Source organism: Pieris napi, chromosome 6 (assembly GCF_905475465.1).
Source record: "Pieris napi chromosome 6, ilPieNapi1.2, whole genome shotgun sequence".
In the NCBI taxonomy this organism is placed as follows: domain Eukaryota; kingdom Metazoa; phylum Arthropoda; class Insecta; order Lepidoptera; family Pieridae; genus Pieris; species Pieris napi.
In genome coordinates, this window is record NC_062239.1 from 6,784,799 (window position 1) to 6,805,014 (window position 20,216).

The 20,216-nt window shown below is 33.9% G+C and overlaps 3 protein-coding genes and 1 non-coding gene across 6 annotated transcripts; 1 reads left to right on the top strand and 3 right to left on the bottom strand.

Moving 5' to 3' along the window:
- Nucleotides 1-7: 7 nt before the first annotated feature.
- LOC125050698 (dolichol kinase) lies at nucleotides 8-4,860 on the bottom strand. 3 transcript variants are annotated; one of them, XM_047650701.1, is made up of 9 exons: nucleotides 4,535-4,859; nucleotides 4,192-4,442; nucleotides 3,722-3,945; nucleotides 3,229-3,417; nucleotides 2,657-2,866; nucleotides 1,790-1,864; nucleotides 1,359-1,542; nucleotides 853-930; nucleotides 8-308 (listed from the first exon to the last, which is right to left on the bottom strand). In XM_047650701.1, the coding sequence occupies exons 1-9, from the start codon at nucleotides 4,651-4,653 to the stop codon at nucleotides 160-162; spliced, it is 1,479 nt and encodes a 492-aa protein (XP_047506657.1). In that variant the 5' UTR covers nucleotides 4,654-4,859; the 3' UTR covers nucleotides 8-159. The 3 variants fall into 3 exon arrangements, with proteins under 3 accessions (XP_047506657.1, XP_047506660.1, XP_047506661.1); XM_047650704.1 differs by having other exon boundaries at nucleotides 4,367-4,442; nucleotides 4,535-4,576; XM_047650705.1 differs by lacking the exon at nucleotides 3,722-3,945 and having other exon boundaries at nucleotides 4,367-4,442; nucleotides 4,535-4,860.
- LOC125050747 lies at nucleotides 1,571-1,689 on the bottom strand. Its single transcript, XR_007117200.1, has one exon. It is a non-coding gene; the product is annotated as a 5S ribosomal RNA (ribosomal RNA).
- Nucleotides 4,861-4,977: 117 nt separating the features above from the next.
- LOC125050697 (nuclear cap-binding protein subunit 1) lies at nucleotides 4,978-19,147 on the top strand. The gene is made up of 10 exons (XM_047650700.1): nucleotides 4,978-5,213; nucleotides 5,307-6,088; nucleotides 6,278-6,696; nucleotides 6,904-7,041; nucleotides 7,373-7,476; nucleotides 15,999-16,249; nucleotides 16,834-17,077; nucleotides 17,486-17,601; nucleotides 18,276-18,464; nucleotides 18,955-19,147. The coding sequence occupies exons 1-10, from the start codon at nucleotides 5,174-5,176 to the stop codon at nucleotides 19,066-19,068; spliced, it is 2,397 nt and encodes a 798-aa protein (XP_047506656.1). The 5' UTR covers nucleotides 4,978-5,173; the 3' UTR covers nucleotides 19,069-19,147.
- On the bottom strand, nucleotides 7,494-12,718 carry LOC125050696 (flocculation protein FLO11-like). The gene is made up of 2 exons (XM_047650699.1): nucleotides 12,581-12,718; nucleotides 7,494-10,958 (listed from the first exon to the last, which is right to left on the bottom strand). The coding sequence occupies exons 1-2, from the start codon at nucleotides 12,617-12,619 to the stop codon at nucleotides 7,701-7,703; spliced, it is 3,297 nt and encodes a 1,098-aa protein (XP_047506655.1). The 5' UTR covers nucleotides 12,620-12,718; the 3' UTR covers nucleotides 7,494-7,700.
- Nucleotides 19,148-20,216: the final 1,069 nt, after the last annotated feature.

Here is a 20,216-nt window from a genome sequence, read left to right on the forward strand (position 1 = left end):
TGGCACATTCAGTGAAATTGCTTTATTGTTTATCCATTATCATTAAACATGTTAAAAGGAATTTTATTCCGAAAAAAAAATTATAATTCTACTAGGGATTTTGCTTCTACTATTTCCTGCTTGATAATTTCCAGATAAAAAGACACTCCATTTTGTCTGTTATAAAACGAATCGTGTTATTTGAAAGGCGGCAATACTGACTAAAGGCAGAACCAGGTTATCAACTTGATCAGTTTGGGCTTCCACTAAGCTCGTTACGGTGGCCACAAACGTAGTGCGTGCTAGAGCATTCTTAGGATTGATCAACTCTGTAAAAAACACGAGTACATAAATGAAACTTCCTTAACTGATCTAATAGTCTAGAGGCGCTACATCCCCAGAATTTTTGTAGGTTATAAGCCTTCTGTCTGACACATGTCAAATTTTGGATTTGAATCTGAATTCCTCTCGATGTTTTACTTCACATTACGAGCTAGGGTTAGAAGCGCACATAGAATGTCCATTGGTGCACGGCCGGGGATCAAATCTGTCATAGATTAGGGGTTTCAGTTATGAGAGCCGCACTGATGCATGATCAACGTTTACGAAAAATACAATTTTTTTTTAACACAAATAATAGTAACCATAAATTGAGCAACACTTCGAAGTCGTACTTATCAAACTTTACCAATTATACAAATAATTAATGTTTTTAAAGGTACTAATACCTACCTGACTATATTACTACTACAATACTCTAAAGAGAATTTGACTCTTAATAAAAAGTTATTGCTTATTCTGCAGAATTGTAATTCAGCTTTTAAAACTATTATATTTTACAAAACTTCTAAGGTTGGTCAATATAACACTTACCAAATATAATAAGAGTGTAAACAGTTCCTATTTGGGATAAAATGTTGAATGCAGTCCCTTCCATTGTTCTGTTACTATCTGAAAAAAATATACCATAATAAAAATGAAGTTTTGTTGCCTCTTTACAATTTTGCATATTATATATGTACAAGTAATTGTACATCTTTATGAGAGAGAGAGATTCAGACAAGACAATTGAAATTTCATAATCTATGTTTTTCAAATATTTGTATGAAGAGCATTAGGGACACCCATGCTCTACTCAAATAAATACTTGTCAAACTACTACTTTTTAAGTTTTCATTTAAATAAAAAAAAAATCAAAATCAGTTCAGGAGTCGTAAGTAGCAGCATAAAAATAATATTTTGATGGATTTTTGAAGAACTTATCGAATCGGTAGTGATGCTAAAGGTTGAATAAAAATAAAAATATTAATTTAAAAAAAAAACATAATGTAAATGGTTACAAAAAGTACAATATAGACAAAAATGTAATAGGTAGGTACCTGACCACTTATTGAAACCAAACCGAGAACCGAACCAACTGGCTGCTGTGTCTCCAATTCCAATCGACAACACTCCACTTAGAAGCTCGAGTTTATGATCATCGCTGTACGACGGCACCAATAATAAGGGACACGCTAAACCGACGTATAAATATAAAGGTGTCATGGCAAAAGTGCCGCAATCCTGAAAAACAGTTTAAAAAATAAAAAAAAGCCAACATCACGAGGTGTTCCCAGGCGGTCACCCATCCAAGTACTGACCTCGCCCGACGTTGCTTAACTTCGATGATCGGACGAGAACCGGTGTATTCAACGTGGTATGGACGTTGACTATTACGATTGTCAAAAAGCAGATCAATTTGATTTAACAAATACTTCTGTTACTAGAAATTAAATCTTTTAATGAATGATTAAAACCATATATAAATTACCTTTTCATCACTATATGTAAGGAAAGCAGCCTGTAATGCAGATGTAACTGGTTTTATTTTACTTTTTCTTAATGCCTGTAAATATATGAAAAATAAGTAAAATCTGTACCTATGTAGAACTTTATTAATTTTTAATATTAAAAAAAAAAAATTAGCTTCCATAAACACACTAACTTCTCTCTGTGGGAAATGAAAAGGGACCCCAAAATAATATTCATTAATACAGAAATTATACTTTATACAATAAATTTTGCGCAACGGTATTACAGACTTCAATAGTATCGGTACGATTTCCTATTCAATGCTAAAGTCTCTATCACAAGTTGCATTTGCAGATTATGTGTGCAAAAAAGTATTATCAAAATAATTGACCAACTGTTCAGACATTCATGACTATGGCTAATCGCGGCGACTATTAGTTTTATATTATAACTAGCAGACTCGGCCAAGCGTTGCTGTGGCTAAGGTTTTTGTTATATTACATAGTAGCAAACTATTCAAGGGAAACGGTAGGAGAACGTATGTGAAAGGTAGATAGCTTATGTGAAACGTTGATACTTTTAACACAGCGCCATCTGTTAGCGGTAGGAGAACTTAAGGTAGATGACAGCTTATGTGAAACGTTGATACTTATAACACAGCGCTATCTGTTAGAATTGTATCAAATAATAAACAAATATTTTGCAATAAAATAATATTGCGACTATAATTTGAGATTTAAACTACCCTATCTTTTAAGTTGGATCAAAATACACACGGTGTGCAAATTTGATTGATATCGGTTCGGTAGTTTAGGAGTCCATTGAGGACAAACATTGTGACACGAGATTTATATATATTAAGATATCCACTGGCAAGAAAACTTACTTCAACAAAAATAATAGCTCCAAGTCCTATTCCAGCAGCTAAAAGCATCAACTGAATATCAAAGAGTATCCCAGACAGGAATACCAGAGAAGCTAGTACATGAAAAGTCTTCCTTGTCACCGTAGTCGCTTTTATTGCCAATTTCGTACGCATTGACAAAGCGCTTATTGATAGACCAACTAATATCAGCCAGAAGGTTACTATTTCTTTCTGAAAAAATAAACTATATTTTAAATAACTAAAGCAGCTAAAGTAAAACTATTTAGGTGTGAATTATATATTATATTTATTTGTATAAATTAAAGCAGTGTTAAAAATTTTACACTATATAATTGACTTATTTAAGGGATACATTGTCAACATCCAAACCACCGGTTCTCATCTGATCATCGAAGTTAAACAACTTTGGGTGAGGTCAGTACTTGGATGGATAACCACCTGGGAACACCTTGTGATGTTTTTTTTTAGAAGTAGTCAAACCAACAATATAATGCGGTTCCAAGGGACTATATAGTCCAGAAACGTTTATGTGAAAAAGAATATTTTTTCAAAAAACTTTGTTCTCAACTTACTCTATATCCTGTGAAAAATATAAATTTTACAATTTTATTTACAAAATCCACACCGATGATAAAGTGTAGTGTAATCAACACAAATGTAGCTCCTGTCGCTATGATTTGTATCAAAGATCTCATATTCTGCAGAGTGTCATTTAAGGAATATAAGGCCACAATCATTAATCCTACTGCCATAAAAACTGTCTGTAACAATATTTTGGAAAATTAATTGGGGTATACCTAAAAATTTAGAAAATCTTTAAAAAAACAAACATAATTTTTAGAAGTTTAAGGGCATTTGAACAACTGACTAGATCTGTAGTTGTATATTTAGGCTTCTATCTTTGGAAACTTTATCTTGTTCATTAAATTGTTACAAATTGGCCCATATTTCAATAAATATCTTTATATGAGCACTATCAAATATGCCAAACTTCAAATAGAAAAAAATGGTTTGAAAGATCTAATAAATAAACAATTTCATGTTATGGTATGTATAACAACTTACAAAGACAATAGCATAAATAAAAAATATATCTTCATCTCTTTCTGAGGACTTCAGCATCCAATTGAAAGAGAGAATAGATATAACTGAGAACAGTGTTACACTCTGGTTTGCTATAATGCTTTCCCCAATTGTAAATGTTTTTGGCAGCTTGATCAAGGAATAACGGAGTAACCAAACAAATGATAGAACAGTTGCTGATGAAACCATAAAGGAAAACAACAGATCTGAAAAAATATTTGAGTAAATTATATTTACAAGAAATAAATATAAATTTCTTCCAATGAAACTCTCTTATTTTGGGAGAAATTAATGTTTATATTTCTTGTAAAAAATATATTTCCTTGTTTCAAATTCTTGGTTAGCAAATTTCAAGTAAAAAAATTTAAAGACCTAATTAAATGTATCTAGTATTATAATTTTGTTATTGATTTAATTTAAATTCTTTCAAATATGTTATTAATCATACTTACTCTGTTTCAATACACTATATAGAAGTAATGTAGATATAAGACTTGAAGCTAAGCATCCCCCATACACTGGCTCTCTAACAACAAGACTTGACAGAGATAGAAAAAGAATAAATAGAGAGCAGTAAGACAACAAGCCCAAAGAGAGAAAAGTACTAATCTTGTATAATAGTGTCACCTCTTCCAAGATAAAGTACATGCAGAGTACCGACGGCAGTAAAAATTGGCACCACAATCCATGGCTTTCTGATGGCCTAAAAAAAGTATATTATTAATTATCTTTCTTTAAATAAAAATTCTTAAGATATTAGTTAAGACTCCTAGGGACGGTCAAATATCTACACACCTCGTTTGGATACCTCCTTCCTGAACATTGTTCTTAATGTTCCTATTTAGGGGTGCTATCAAAGTTTCATATTGGATTCTAACAGGTTTTGGTAAGATTGATAAAGTGTTTTCAAACATTACAAACAGTTAATTATGGCAAACTTAACATAATATAATTCTGAAAATTTCTTGTATTCACTCAATCAACTTGAATTACTATTAAACATGTTTTAAATTTAATTTCTTTGATAGATTATCATTTTAAAGACAAAAACATCAAGTATCAACAATGAACAAAGTACAAAAAAGTTCCTAATCAAATACTTGATACTTCCGTCTTTTTCCTGAACCAATGTTACTATTTACAATCTTTAACTAAAATAACAGGATAAAATTATCTCTATTTGTATCTGTGGTTATATGAAAAAAATTTACTCGATCAGTCATTAACTGAATGTGCTCATATGTCTGTGCTCACTGCTCATATTATCTCAATTCTCATTACTCGTTATATTGTGCATTATTTTGATTTTGCAATTTGTAAACCTGTGTCTTAGTCTATTTGCTTTAAAGAGTTTAAACCATAGATGCTTTAAGCTGTGAAGACATCAAGTTATTGCTCACAAGTTGTGTGATTTAAAGGAAAAAGAGGGCCGTTATGAATCGGCGTAGACCACACGAAGAAGAAGATGGATATGGTAGTTTGCCACGAATATATTCTTTATTTTAGGTTATAAAACTGTTCCTTTACTAAATGTGGTGACCTAATCCTATGTATTTCTTTATTTCAGAACGTCTTCATAGAAAACGCCGTCGAGTTTCAGAAAATCAAGAGATTGAAGATCGACTTGAGTCGCTGATTCTTCGAGTTGGGGAAAAGAGTAGTTCAAGTTTGGAAAGTAATCTCGAAGGTTTAGCTAGTGTGTTGGAAGCTGACCTAAGCACCTTTAGGGTTAAGATATTGCGCATTCTCACAGAATGTGCAATCCGAATGCCCGAAAAATGTACTATTTATGCTACACTTGTTGGTCTGCTTAATGCTAAAAATTATAATTTCGGTGGTGAATTTGTTGATTATATTGTGAAAACTTTTAAAGAAAATTTAAAGTGTGGAAAATGGAATGCAGCCAGATATTGTTTGAGATTTATATCAGATTTAGTAAACTGTCATGTGTTGGCTGCTTCATCCTTACTTACCTTGTTGGAGACATTAGTTGATTGTGCAAATGATGATTCAGTGCCACAAGTCAGAAGAGATTGGTTTGTGTTTGCAGTCCTAGCTACATTGCCATGGGTAGGAAGGGAGTTATATGAAAAAAAAGAGTCGCAGCTTGACCATCTGCTTGTTACAATAGAAGTATTTTTAAACAAGCGTAGTAAGAAACACTGGCCAGCTCTTAAAGTATGGTCAGTAGACACACCACACTTACAAGAAGAGTATTTAGATTGTTTATGGGCTCAAATTAAAAAGTTGAGGCAAGATAATTGGTCAGAGAAACATATTCCAAGACCATACCTTGCGTTTGACTCCATCCTGTGTGAGGCATTACAGCATACTCTTCCTGCTATTCAGGTAAGGTGTTGACTCATATTTTTTAGACTATTAAGTTTTAAATAATATCATAGTGAAAAACATAATTTATTTAACATTTACAAAATTAGATATACATACAAATATCTTATTGCTTTAGGTATTGTACCTAGTTATACTTGATATTTATAAATTAATTTGGTTTTTTAAATCTTTGAATCAATATTCTAGCCTCCTCTGCACAATGATGGAGACACATATCCCATGCCCCGTGTGATATTTCGCATGTTTGATTATACTGACTGTCCAGATGGACCAGTATTGCCAGGAGTGCATTCCATTGAACGTTTTCTAATTGAGGAACACTTGCACAATATTATTGAAGCCTACCACCTGGAAAGGAAAGAATGTGCTGCTCAGTTACTTTGCTTTCCATACAAAGCCAAGATACCGTTGGAGTACTGCATAGTTGAAATAATATTTGCAGAGTTATTTAATTTACCAAGGCCAAGATATTTAGAGATTTGTTATGGGTCAATTTTAATTGAACTGTGTAAACTTCAGCCAGCAACAATGCCACAGGTACTCGCTCAAGCTACAGAGATACTCTTCATGAGGATTGATAGCATGAATGTTGCCTGTTTTGATAGGTAATATACTATTATATAATATTTTTTACTTTAGAATAATAACTGAACTTGAAAATAGTGTATGTAACTAAATTACATTCATTATGCACTATTATTAAAAAAAAAAAACATAATTTCTAAATTTTACATAATTTGTTGAAACATTGTTATTTTCATTTTTATATTTGTTATATTTTACTATCATATCTATTTGTTTGTATATTTAAGGTTGGTCAATTGGTTCTCATATCACTTGAGTAACTTCCAGTACAGATGGTCCTGGGAAGATTGGGAGGGGTGTGCACAGCTTGATCCTGAACATCCTAAACCACGCTTTATCAAAGAGGTGCTTAGCAAATGCCAAAGGTAATTGAATTTATTTTTTAACTAACTTTCAAACAAAGTAGGGTAAGCTTATGTCTACAACCATCTCTTTGAAAGGTTGGGTCTAATTACAATAATTTTGATATCCAACATATATCTGTCACCTAACAGAGTACAATCAATGGATACTTCTAATTGTACTGAGTTGCTATAGAAATTTTTACTGTACCACATGACATGTAAGAGGATAAGGGGAAGACACATAACAAAATTATTTATGATCTGTGGTCCATCCGGGAATTGAACCCCCATTCTCTTATAGCATGCAAGAGAAATGAACCCTTATTAATTCCAAAAATCATGTATATTTCAGATTGTCATACCATCAAAGAATAAAAGACATGGTACCAGAAACATTGGCTGCATTTGTACCTTTAAAAGCAGAACCTATATATAAATACTCTATGGAAGGAGCAGGTAAGAAAAACAGATAATTCATTTAAAATAATTTACTCTTCGATATATATAAGATAACTAATTACGCTAATCTTACTATGATATATTTACAAATATTACTACAACAACTATAATGAAAACAGTTTTTAATTATGATTTGTGAACAGAATATTTAAATGCTCTGGACTGTTTTTAGTTGACTGCAAGTTTTTATCATGCATTAAAATAATATTGAGTTGTTCAGTTTATTCCATAGCCATTAACTCAAGAAAACTGTAGGGCCGGCCTAAGTCATAGGTTTCGTACCGCGAATCCCTACTGGATTCTTTGTCTGCCTCATTGTCTATTTGAGCGTCTTCATTCTCATCTTCACTGGAATCGTCATCACTATTTGGCTGAACGTCATCATCATCGTCATCATCATCATCATCATCATCTTCATCTTCGTTCTCGTCCTCTTCATAATCATCCGCAGTTGTCGGACTTGTATGTTTGTGCTTCTTATTGAATTCAGACATAAAATCAGTCAGGTCGTCATCAGCTTTCAAAAAACTTGCATGATGTGAACTTTCTCCTTCTAATAATTCTAGTTTAGATATGTCCTTTGGGGTACTTGTCTCTGAATTGAAGTTAAATCCGAAAAGTTGTTCAAAAATATCATCAGTTGAGTCTTCTGTTGTAGTTTTAGGTGTTGACTGTTCAGGATAGCTTTCGGTGAGGGTTTCTATAGTTGTAGTTGTCAATTTCTTCTTTTTACATTTAGTTTTGTTCTTTGAGGACTCAAATTGTGCTGGTATACTTTCAATTGTTGAACTACTACCGAATACCGCATTGCTTGTATCAGTGGCAGTAGTAGAATGTTCAAAGATATACTCTGACTCTTCTTGGCTATTTTCTGTTTCATTATCTTCAGGTTTCACCGGAGGCAATATGCTGTTACTTTCTAATTTTTCTGCTGAATTGCTACCACTGATTTTCTCAGTTGTACTGTTAGTATTTAGGTCACTGGTGTTGCCTTGTGTGAGTTGATGATCTCTTAGTGTCGTAGCATGTGTTGTAGATGTAACGTAACCTTGGAAATTAGACGTCCTTCTATAGTTTTGAGGCTGTGAACTATTGTTTCTAAAAGACCATTTGTCGTGTTTGACAGAGGTTCCCTTATAAAATAATGTTGATTGTCTAAAACGATTAGTATTTCTCGGTACATGTGTGGAAGGTTGTTTTATTTCTGGTTTAGGCGTCGTAGACGTCTCAACCTTATCTCTAGGGGCAATTGTCGTTGTATATGGTGTTGTGCTGGCCTGTTTTGTTGAAGTTACTATTTTTGTGGTGGTTGGTCGAGCTGTTGAGGTGGTTGTTGTAGTTGCAGATGTTGCATGCGTTTTATTTTTAGAATCCCAGAATGATTTATAAATACCCCTTGTTGTAGTGCTAACAGGTGTTGCTTCAGTTGACAGCTTTCTTATGATCGTTTTCTCTGGGTGCTCAGTGGTTTCGGTTGTTGAAATAGTAGTAATCCTTTTGTGTTTTTTAAATTTATCTTGTTTAGTAAATTTTGGTGGTGGACGGGTGCGTTTCTTAGGTCTTATTGTTGTAAACGCGGTTGTTGTTGGTGTTGTTGTTTCTGAAGGTGCCTCTGTAACAGTAGTAGGCTTTTGCCAAAGTAGTGTTGTACTGCTATTAACCAAGAAACTTGTTGTGGTTTCAACAGGCTTTTCCGTTTGAAGGACCATAGGGGTGGTTTTTGTAAAAGCTCCCAAAACGTTAGCCCAGTCTAAAGTATCTTCATTTTCGTCTGGTATACTTTGAGCTGTTATTATGTCTGGAGTTGCCGTAGTTAGCGGTCTCGTCGTCTTAACGTTGTGATGCTTCTTCGTTGGTTTCTTAGAATTAGAGCTGGTTTTTCGTTGTTTATTGTTACCCTTTTTCACTTGAATCATTTCTACTGTTTCTGTCGTACTACTGTCGGCGTAATTTACAGTTATGGGTCTAAATGCTGATTCAAATAATGGATCCGAGTTTGGGGATTGTGAATCGTGAACTTGTGGACTCGGTCTAAAGTCAGCAGGTTTGTTGACTCTATGTGGTTTTGAATTATGACCGTGTTTCAAAGGTGGCAAGGGTTTAAAAGGTTTTTTGTCCATTGTTACAAACACTCCAGGAGGAGCATTATACACTGGTGGTCTTATATGTTCTGGAAAGTAGTTTCCTTTAGGTAATGTTGGTTTAAGTTTAGTAGGATTTTTATAAGAATTATTTATCTCATATCTCGTTATATTATTTGAGCTTTCCGCACTATCGATAAACATTGGAGTTCCTAAATCAAATGTTTGTTCTTTTAGGGGTGGGGTTAACGGTACGGGTGTAGGTAAAATAGCAGGTCTCGTCGTTTTCACAGCTTGAGTGGGGGAAATTCGGGAATCATGAGGTGGATAAGGATTTCCATTTATAATGGGGCTTGACTCATAGTCAAGATAATGATGTTGTAAGGGGCCTGCTGGTGGAGCCTGAAGTGGTGGCCGCATATATTTGTACGGTTGGGCCTGTTTATAGGGATAAGGAATTGGCTTTGATTGCTGATGATGGTCTACGGAGGGCCCTCCGTGACCACTCTTTGAAAATTGATACGTTGGATAAGAACCGGAATTACTTCTGAATTTGGGTTGTGGTTTGTCGTATGAAGAATCATCGTCATTAGAGAATATTGACGAAAATATTCTATCTAGGCCTCTGTAAGGCTGTCGTCTAGTGTGAGGTGGAATTGGCACTATGTTTTTATGAAACCAAATTGCTCTTTGAGGTCTTGCTGTTTGAAATGGTTCATGTTTTCTCTGTTCTTGTGGAAAATCAACTGTCGATGGAGAGGTTTCACGAACAGTAAATGTCCTTATTGGGTTTTCATATGGCTTTGGTTGCTTCTTCGGAATTTGAGATACAACCGAGAACGTTAACTCATAGTGATATTTACCAGAAGAAGTTTCTTGGTCTCTTTGGCGGACACGTTTAACAGACCAAAATGCTTTCACACCTTCAGCGCACCTTTCCTCACTACAATTATCTTGCGATTTATCGTCTTCGGTGAACCGGAATCCTTCTTCATTTTCAAGAAGCCGACCCTTCGCCATTATGGCAACGTCTCCTAAAGGATTAGCCTCATCGGATTGTCGTCTATCGAAGGGGGCTTTCTTTATTTTCTCCCATAAGTCGTGGTCGTCAATTTCTTTTGATATAGGTTGGTCAAGTTTGCTATTGGGTGCAATGACATCGCCTTCGGCGATGAGTTGATCAATTTTGTCTCTTACTAATGTGAGATATACGCTGTGTCTTAATGCATCCTCCCAGTAATGAGCTGGTACAGCAGCTACGGAGGGTGGTGACTCTGTTTTTATCATTTCATGCAGTGTCCCAGCCGATTCACCTCGTGGGGTGGGGTGCCACTCGTCTAGGGGTATCGGTGTCGGTCTAAAGTCATCGCCTCGCACTAGGCTTCCTTCTTTGTGTATCTGAAAAAATGTTAGTGAATGTTAATTGTATTTAAATTACATCGTACTCGCATAAATTATTCGTTAATTATTATTTATCGTTCGGTAAGAACATGGATGCGTTTGAAAGTAAAATGTAGTTGGGAAAGTGTACGTTGGATGGCGTGCAAGTGTTGCGTGCACTAAGATACCCTGGCTAGTTTCCAATCACAAATGTATATAAATTGATTTCTGGAGTTATGATAGTATTATTCCAATTTTTTTTATCTTGAATGCAAATACTACACGAGGTAATATTATGTAGCGATAAAAGATGCAATATTGTTAATCTATTATATATACTGGATGCTGCAGTGGACAAATAGGCCGAAAAATTAAAACATTTTAAATGGTACAATTGTTTTGACGCATCCTAGTTCCATATAGAATATTAATGTCTTTTAATGCAAATTTCCTAATTTACCTCTTTGTATACTATTTTATCAATGTTATATATAATATACATAAATCGTCGTGTTTAAAATTTTGTACTAAGGTAAGATTTTGCTTGTTTATTTCATACGTATATAATTCTTAAAAGAAAAACTAGAGATGTACCTGTAGATAATAAATATTGCTCCATATATCGTGGGAATTTTTAACAATACCGGTGGAGGTCACCGCCTTATCTTTTTGCATACACCATTGAGCATTGCCGTGTGATTTGCTATTATTTTACTTTTTATCGAGATGTGATCTATGGTGATAACGTATGTTGTAATAAGAACGTCTAACTGGTTCATGTTAGGTATAAAGAAATTCTGTTTTCATAGGAACTCAAACAAAAAGCGTCTTAGAGATTTCGGGGAATTTAGTTATAGGTCTATTAGGCAGGAATTTTGGGAGGGTGGGGGGTCCTTTTGTAAAACGTGACAATGCGGGGCGGGGATTGAATTACGCGTTATTGTTATTATTATTTTCTACTTACACCACATAATAGTAACTAAACAGTCACTAGGTGGTCACGAAATGTTTTACTAGACTTGGGTACAGTACTGTACTTGGGTACTGAAAAACGTTACGGCGAGTTCATGGGGGGGGGGGGGTGTCAATAATCTCCAAAAAATTGCGTTACGTAATAGTACTTGAACGCTCCCTAAGTAATTACAGGAATAAAGACTGTTATTATTATTATTGTAGAGGCAATTCATATAATAACTACCAAGAAGATATTCAATAGGAATACCTAGACTACTTTAACTAATTCCTATTGATAAAAATATATATATCTATAAATAGAGCAGAGAGTAGTGTTGGCCTAGTGGCTTCAGCGTGTGACTCTCATACCTGAGCGCGTAGGTACGATCCCCGGCTGTGCACCAATGGAGTTTATTTCTATTTATTATCCTGAGGAAACCGGAATGTCCTAGACTTAAAAGTAGACGTGTCAAACAGAGAAGGCTATTTGCCTATTAGAAAAAATCAAATGATGACCAAACCCATGCAAAAATCTAAGATTCAGATCAAAAAGGCTGCAGAGCCACTGTATTTTTTTGTATGTAAGTATATAAACGTAATTATCGTATAAATATATCGCTTCACAAAGAAATCCGAAATGAAATATCTCTTGAAATATGTGTGGAAAGCGGTAAAATTATACTTACAATTAGTGTAAAGAAAACGCAAAGCAACGCGGACCGCATCTTTAATCACTGATTCACTGCACGATTGGATTCGCTTTGCCACTGGTGATTTTTTCTGCGCGTGCGCAGCGGTCGCACCCTATAGCGGACTGGCGCGAAAAGCATAACATCACCCCTCTTCAGTGCTCCAGAACGCGAAAGCAAATCTACAGCGCTGCAAATGTTAATTTACAGTAGATTCTGCGAAATCAGTAGTACAAATTCACACAATTCTTAATTTGTTATTTAAATGTTTGAAGAGCTGTAATAGGCTTGAAATGAAGTATATGTTTTCTTGTATGTATATAACATGCCCAGTCAGACATCCATAAAATATACATTTGAAAAACTCTTATGGTAAAGCTACTGAATTACAGTAGGTAAGTCTAAAAGCAATTCTTTTGACACGCTTTGTAAGCACGCCCGCGTGTTGGATATGTATTTGTATTTATAATCTGTCCTTTTTTATCAATTTGGTGACGGGACGCATTATTTTGATTTTCACTCTTATGAAGTAAGATAGAATATAGATAGTTTTATTTAACATTCATTAGAGATGGTATTTGATTGATATCGGCTTAGTTTTTTTAAACTAATGTCATGGAGTGATTGTGGATTGCGCAGTATGACTAAAGTCGTCTAGGAGAACAGTCATTTAAATGTTAAAGTATATCACAATGCAGAAGAATATTTAATACTAGTAGACTCGGCCAAGCGTTGCTGTGGCTAAGATTTTTGTTATATTACATAGTAGTAAACTATTCAAGAGAAACGGTAGGAGAACTCCAATCCACCATGCATTTTTGGTGGTTATGCCATTATATTGTAGCTTATGTGAAACGTTGGTATTTATTTTGAAAAGGATCAATACCTAGGTACGAATAAAGAGCCTTTTCTAGCGGTGGTATTTTAATAAAAAAAATTAATAAAAGGTCGCTTATTATGACGTAACTATATAAGATAGACATGCTGTCGCGACGTTCTTTGTTTATTTTTTTACACCTTGGGTTAGATTATTCAAGTTTTAGTAAGCATCCCTAAATTCCCATTTTTTGAAAATGAAACATAGCCTATGTCACTCGGGAATAGTGTAGCTTGCCAACGGTGGAAGAATTTTTGATATCGGTCCAGTAGTTTCGGAGCCTATTCAATTCAAACAAACAAAATATCAAATCTTTCCTTTTTATAATATTAGTTTAGAAAAAAAACAAGAGATAAAAATTAGTAAAAGTGAACATATTATTCAATAACTTAATTTAATATGTAGTTTATGTATTTAGAGAAAATCCGTTTTATTAATATATGTAATTGGATTTCGTGTGCCATATTGACCTCTTATTTGAAAATATATAAGCCCTAAATTTAAATAGTTATACTACATTTACTTATAAAAAACACAAAAAGCACAAACTCTTAAGCATACGTGTATATTTGCAAGTGAAATCCTCCTATGAAAATTCAAGAACAGTGTAAATACTTGTCATAAAATTAATAGTCACTTTCAGTTTTATAAGTTGCATTATTCAAGAATGTTATAGGATAAAGTGAAGATCTCGGCACATAATTAGCACTTTGTTATGCCCAGATAACATCTAATACAATGCATATGTTGAAACGTTTCCGTGCAATTTTCTTAATGGTGTTTAAATCTTTATAGGAAGATGGGGGTCGTTGACGTATTAGGATTGTTATATTAATTCGTTTACGAATAACTTTGTTTTTAAAACAATAGTGATTTGTGGTGAATTTTGATTATGGCAACATTGATGTAATATTTAAATATCGAATGTCATACTTGCCAACAGTAAAAACAGATACCATTTATCGGAATTTGTAAGCTAGAAAATTACTGTTTATAATATACTAGCACACTCGGCCAAGCGCTGCTGTGGCTAAGGTTTTTGTTATATTACATAGTAGTAAACTGTTCAAGGGAATCGGAAGGAGAACAACAGTCATTTCATGTCATGTCACACATGTCACCAGTCATAACCATGCTTTTTTGGTGGTTATGCCATTAAATTGTAGCTTATGTGAAACGTTGGTACATTCAACACACCGCCATCTGTTAGAATTGTGACTGTCAAATAATAAACAAATAATTTGCAATACAATAAATATTGCGGGTACAAATTAAGATTTTTGTCTTAATTACGTATTATCTTATTTATATCCTATCTTTTAAGTTAGATCAAACTGCACACGGTGTGCAAATTTTATTGAAATCGGTTATGTAGTTTGAGTCTATAGCGGACAAACAACGTGACGCGTAATTCATATACCTATATTAACATTTACTTCCAGGTATTCATATATGTACTTCGTTGATATTGCAAAAGGACAAAAAATTGTGTAACGTCTGTCATGAGTCATTTGTATGATAAGTTTTATTATTCATTTAAAAATACAGACAAAAAAATAATATAAAAAAGGAATTTTAAGAATAGTTGCAATAATTGAGAAATAACGTCCGCTGAAAACCGCGAGCGTCGAGTGAAAAGCGTCGCGTGCGTACTTTCCATCTCGTGGTCTTTTCGCCGTTTTTTTGACGCGAGCCGAACAACGCGGAACGGTTATATTCATAATTTAGCAGTACATCTTTTACCTATGATATTGTAATTGCCTACTAATGAGTGTTTTCATTATCAATTACCATTAAACGTACGTTGACACTATATGTCATAAAGTTATATAGTATAACGATTGTACGGTTCCTTGGTCATCGGGGTGTTTTAAATAATAGAGGATTTTAGTTTTACTCTATATTAACCACTCCCGTCCAACATTAGAATATAAGGGCGTACCAATTCTTAAAAGTCCGGCAGCGCGCTTGCTAGCCTTCTGGCAGTGCGAGCGTCCATTATGCGGTATCACTTAACATCAGGTGAGCCTCCTGCCCGTCTGCCTCCTGTAACATAAAAAAAATATATATAAATATATAGTAATAGACTTAAGATCGCCAAGATCACCTCGGTAGCAAAAGTATTTCGTATAAGACATACAACTGAGGGTTTTTTAATGCAGTTTTATCCCGCCTCCCACATGCGCGTGAGAATATTTAATCACCTTCCTAAAAATTATAGATCGCTGCCATGTAATGTTTTCAAGGGAAAGGTGATTAGGTTTTTGAAGTCAAGTTGCTTCTATAGCGTGACTGAATATTTAGAACATAAGTTTAGAACATAAATTTAATAACGTATGATATGATATGTACAATAATATAAAAACTGACCAATTCATATGACTAATAATGTAAAATGTAAAATTCCTTTAAATACAAATTTGCCCGCCATTGTGTGTGGCAGAATATGCGAACTTATGATTGTACCACCTGACACATTTTTGTACCATATTCTTGCAATAAATTATTATTATTAAAACAAAAGTGTCCTTCTTCCAGCCTCTCTACCCGGGACTGAAGCAGCTCACCAGCTAGTTGTATGTGTTCGAAACAAGTGTACCCCTGAGGAAGCCCTGAACGTCCTCCGTGAACTCCCAAATCCCTTACGGGAAGGGGATGCGGCGTCAACACACGCGTCGCAGTACAACCCTTTGAAGATAGATGTGTTTGTGCAGACCCTACTCAACCTCGGTAGCAAAAGTATTTCGCATAGTTTTGCTGCGATATCCAAATTTCATTATGTTTTTAAGGTAAGATTTTATTGAAATACGTTAAAATATAGCTTGATTAAAAAAGTCCAAAATAGTTTAGTGCAATAAACGCATACACTTGAACAGTATATTTAATTTTTATTCTATTAATACATTTTTTATGAAGTGATAATGAATTTCTGTTTCACTGAAGAAAATAAATATGTCTGATTAGAGTATGTGCTCCGTAACATGGTGCGGTGGTGACAGTTGCTTAATTTTTCGTTTCACTCTTGAAATTTGCCGCAATTTACAAATTTTAACTAAGTATTTCAGCTGTACCACATTTGTAATATATTAAATCATTAATAAATGTAGTAATTTAAATTTAACCCAGGACGAATGTCTACAAATAAAATCAAATTGAAAGAAAAATTAGGCAACTGTCACCCGCACCATGCGACTGCGCACATAGTATAATTTCTTTTATAAAGGAAATTAAACTTGCGATGCCTGGTATTTTTTTTTAATTTGTCAAATAATTACAAAAACGCTATTAGTAGTTCTTGGTCATTTGTATTTTATGGGCCTTTTTTAATAGGATAGAAATTTGTATAATTTTAAGAATTGGACATATTAAACAGATCCTTGCCGAATCCGAGGAAGCCCAGATTTGTGTACTCCGGAATGTTTGGGAGCTATGGCAGAAGCACCCGCAGATGGTCTGCGTGCTCGTTGACAAAATGCTGAAAACTCAAATTGTGGAGTGCAGTGCGGTGGCCACTTGGCTCTTCTCAAAGGAAATGGGGCCGCACTTCATACACTCCTGTCTTTGGGAGATATTGCATTTGACGATTGATAAGATGAACAAACATGTGTCTAAACTGAGTAAGTATAAAAATATATTGTTATTATAGAAAAAAAGCAGTGGCGCAGTTTCTCATATAATTTTTTTGTGATTCCACTAACCCTAAGTTCAAAAGCTAATATGTTTTTAATTGTATCATTGAATACTCGTTGAAGAGGGTATCTACCTAGGTGAAAATCCCAAATATACCTTCATGATTTATCAAATATTTTTTCTTAATAAAGTCACTGAAGTTTGCGCCTTAAAATACGTCGAATCGAAGAATCGAATTTCAACTTTTTTCAATCAATATTTTCACAGATCAATCTCCGTGCCTTCTCCATCTACACGACACTGGCGAAGTACCTTGTACTTGGCACAAATAAAAGCCATTAAAAAAAAAAAAACGTTTTGGATTATGATTAATCCTAATATGTAATACTTTTCAGGTAAAGAACTGCAAGAGGCAAGGGAAGCATTAGCAAGGGCTGATTCAAGCAGTTCGGACTCTGAAGACGAAAGTGGAAGCAAGAAGAAAAAGGATCAAGATAAACCCACTGAAGAGGTGAGTTTTTAATTTTAAACAGATTTTTAGTATTACTATTTGTTTCTTGAGCCTTAAATAAATCCTAAGCATCCCTCCGGTTCAAGTGGTTTCGATGTGATTTTAAAATTATACATACAATATATGTATATAATATGTACAATTCGTAGGTATTATTCATAAATAAAATTTCGGTCAATAATAGTTCTGTCTTTGGGGGCCGTCCATAAAGTACGTCACACGAATTTTATAACTTTTGAACCCCTCCACATTTTTATAACCCCCCCTCCTGATGTGACGTCACACATTTTTTAAATTTATGTATGTATTTAAAAATAATCGAGAGAAAACAGATATTTTCATTTAATTAATTAAATATAGATCGAGTTCGTAAATTTTTAATTCACATCCAAACTTTGCATTTTAGTATTTAAAATTTTAACATGTGACGTCACAAAAGTATTGACCCCCCCCCCCATGCCCCTTGCCACACGATGTCACACATCGGTGATACCCTCCCTTCCCATTAACGTGTGACGTACTTTATGGATGGCCCCTTGGGACCTATAAAAAACTCAATAAATTAATATCATAAAACTCTTTTCTCGTTCACTCGTTGGATCAGTCTTTAACATAATTTTTGTAATATTTACAAGGTTATTTCTATTTGAGTATTTGTATGGGTATATTTTTAGGCGGTGGAACGTATGGAAGAAAGACTAGAGATGGGTCACACAGATCAAAAGAGGTTATTCCTGATCGTGTTCCAGCGATTTATAATGATCCTCTCAGAGCATCTCGTGAGAGCGGACACGGATGCAAGAGATCCACTCACCCATTGGTATACAAGTACTGTTGGACGACTTACGCAAGTGTTTTTGTTGGTGAGTTATTTATATTAAATATTTGGACAGGACGAAGTACCTAAGTCCGCTATTTCCTATGGTTATTCAAATTTTTTTCGATAGTAAAGCTATTGACAAATTAAAAAAAATATTTGGTACAAGAAAAAAAAAACATTTTTTCTCTAAATTACATTACATTACATTACGAAACAACGTAACGCACTACAGTGGGGAGGGGGGTCTTAGATTTTCTTATTTAGTGACGTCAACAGTAATAATTATTTACTTATTTACACATATTACCAGCACATTTTCTATCCTTAAAAAATTAATTCGTTTATGTACTATTATTTTTGAGAGCTTTGCTTACTTTTGCTGACAAGTGGAAGAGGGGGGGGATAAATTGCAGTAACTCTGCTTACGTAATACTTGAACAGTCCCTATAACAAATAAATTACAGATTTGTAATTTCGATAAAATGAGAGAATTAAAAACATGATTTTTTGTAATGACATATTATTATTTACAGCATCACGAGCAAGTTCAAAAGTACAGTAGTACATTAGAGACGTTGCTCTTCACTCAAGACTTGGATCCGCATATACTTGATGTGTTTCACCAGTTCCTCGCGCTCACTGCGTAAGCCTTATGGTTGTGGCTTATTTATTAAAATTATTATTCATAATATACACATCTCGGTTTGACCATAGATACCTTAGATAAAGTTAATTATATAGTCGTATTTTTAATTAGACAAAGTCAACTGACGTTTACGGTGTTGTCAGTTTTTAATGAAATAAACATAGTGTTGTGACAAAGTGAATGAATAATCTCCTGAATTAATGATCGGTGATGGCACTAGTCACCACGCCGCGCGTTCTAATAAGCCGTCAAAAAACTGATTGTAGTTACATACTTCTAATATCTAACTTATATCAGAGCACTTTTATATAATTTTAAAATAGAAATAATATTATTTTATAGTTTGAAGTGATTAACTTTTCACACTCATTGTTCATTCATCTGATTGAACAAGAACTGAACGTATCACTATTACTTTAAAAATGGCAACATTATTTTACAAAGTGACATTAGCTACTGTCAGTTTGCTTCGTCTAATTAAAAATACGACTATAGATGTGACCACTGCATCATGTATGGCCGACAGTGAGACAAATGATCCTGTTTAGAAACGAATCTTTACACATTAAACTTAAAGAGATCTTTGTCTGAATATTTCATAATATATACACCTAAATACATTCTCCATAAAAACAATAAAGGATGGCGATAGAGACACGAAATTTAATCTTTGTCCTTATTTTTCTGTTCGATTTTACTATATGCTATCTCACTCTAGAATGCAGTGGTTTCATCTATAATATTTCTGCTAATATAGAAACTAGAGAATGGGCTGTTGTTCCAGTCACATGTCAAAATATAGATTCTATTTGTTGAGGACTGATATTGCTTGTACACAATTTTTAGGAAAAGTGTAGAAAACAGTATTTTAAAATAACTAATTTTTCATTTCTCTTAGAAATATATAGTTAGTCCATTCTTTCTAGAAAACATTACACGAAAGTAATTGGTTTAAAATTTAAATATTCTATAAATATTATGCAATGATAACAAATGACCATAGACAGTGGCTTATTTAGAACCATAGATACAAGACTGTAATTGTTATACGGATGCGTTTGTAACAATAGTTTATGATTAGTATGCTATGAATTATATTTTGGACAATTATTGTTGTTTTATTAATATTATCCTAAATTCTATAAAAAC

What these genes read in the sequence shown, in the direction of transcription:
- LOC125050698 (XM_047650701.1), bottom strand. Translation starts at nt 4,653, where the DNA reads ATGTTTGAAAACACTTTATCAATCTTACCAAAACCTGTTAGAATCCAA. An exon ending in GAAGGAGGTATCCAAACGAG is followed by an intron (nt 4,443 to 4,534) that starts GTGTGTAGATAT and finishes TACTTTTTTTAG; the next exon opens with GCCATCAGAAAGCCATGGAT. An exon ending in TTATTTATGCTATTGTCTTT is followed by an intron (nt 3,418 to 3,721) that starts GTAAGTTGTTAT and finishes ATATTGTTACAG; the next exon opens with ACAGTTTTTATGGCAGTAGG.
- LOC125050697 (XM_047650700.1), top strand. Translation starts at nt 5,174, where the DNA reads ATGAATCGGCGTAGACCACACGAAGAAGAAGATGGATATG. An exon ending in ATACTCTTCCTGCTATTCAG is followed by an intron (nt 6,089 to 6,277) that starts GTAAGGTGTTGA and finishes TCAATATTCTAG; the next exon opens with CCTCCTCTGCACAATGATGG. An exon ending in AATTTCATTATGTTTTTAAG is followed by an intron (nt 16,250 to 16,833) that starts GTAAGATTTTAT and finishes CATATTAAACAG; the next exon opens with ATCCTTGCCGAATCCGAGGA.
- LOC125050696 (XM_047650699.1), bottom strand. Translation starts at nt 12,619, where the DNA reads ATGCGGTCCGCGTTGCTTTGCGTTTTCTTTACACTAATT. An exon ending in GCGTTTTCTTTACACTAATT is followed by an intron (nt 10,959 to 12,580) that starts GTAAGTATAATT and finishes ACATTTTTTCAG; the next exon opens with ATACACAAAGAAGGAAGCCT.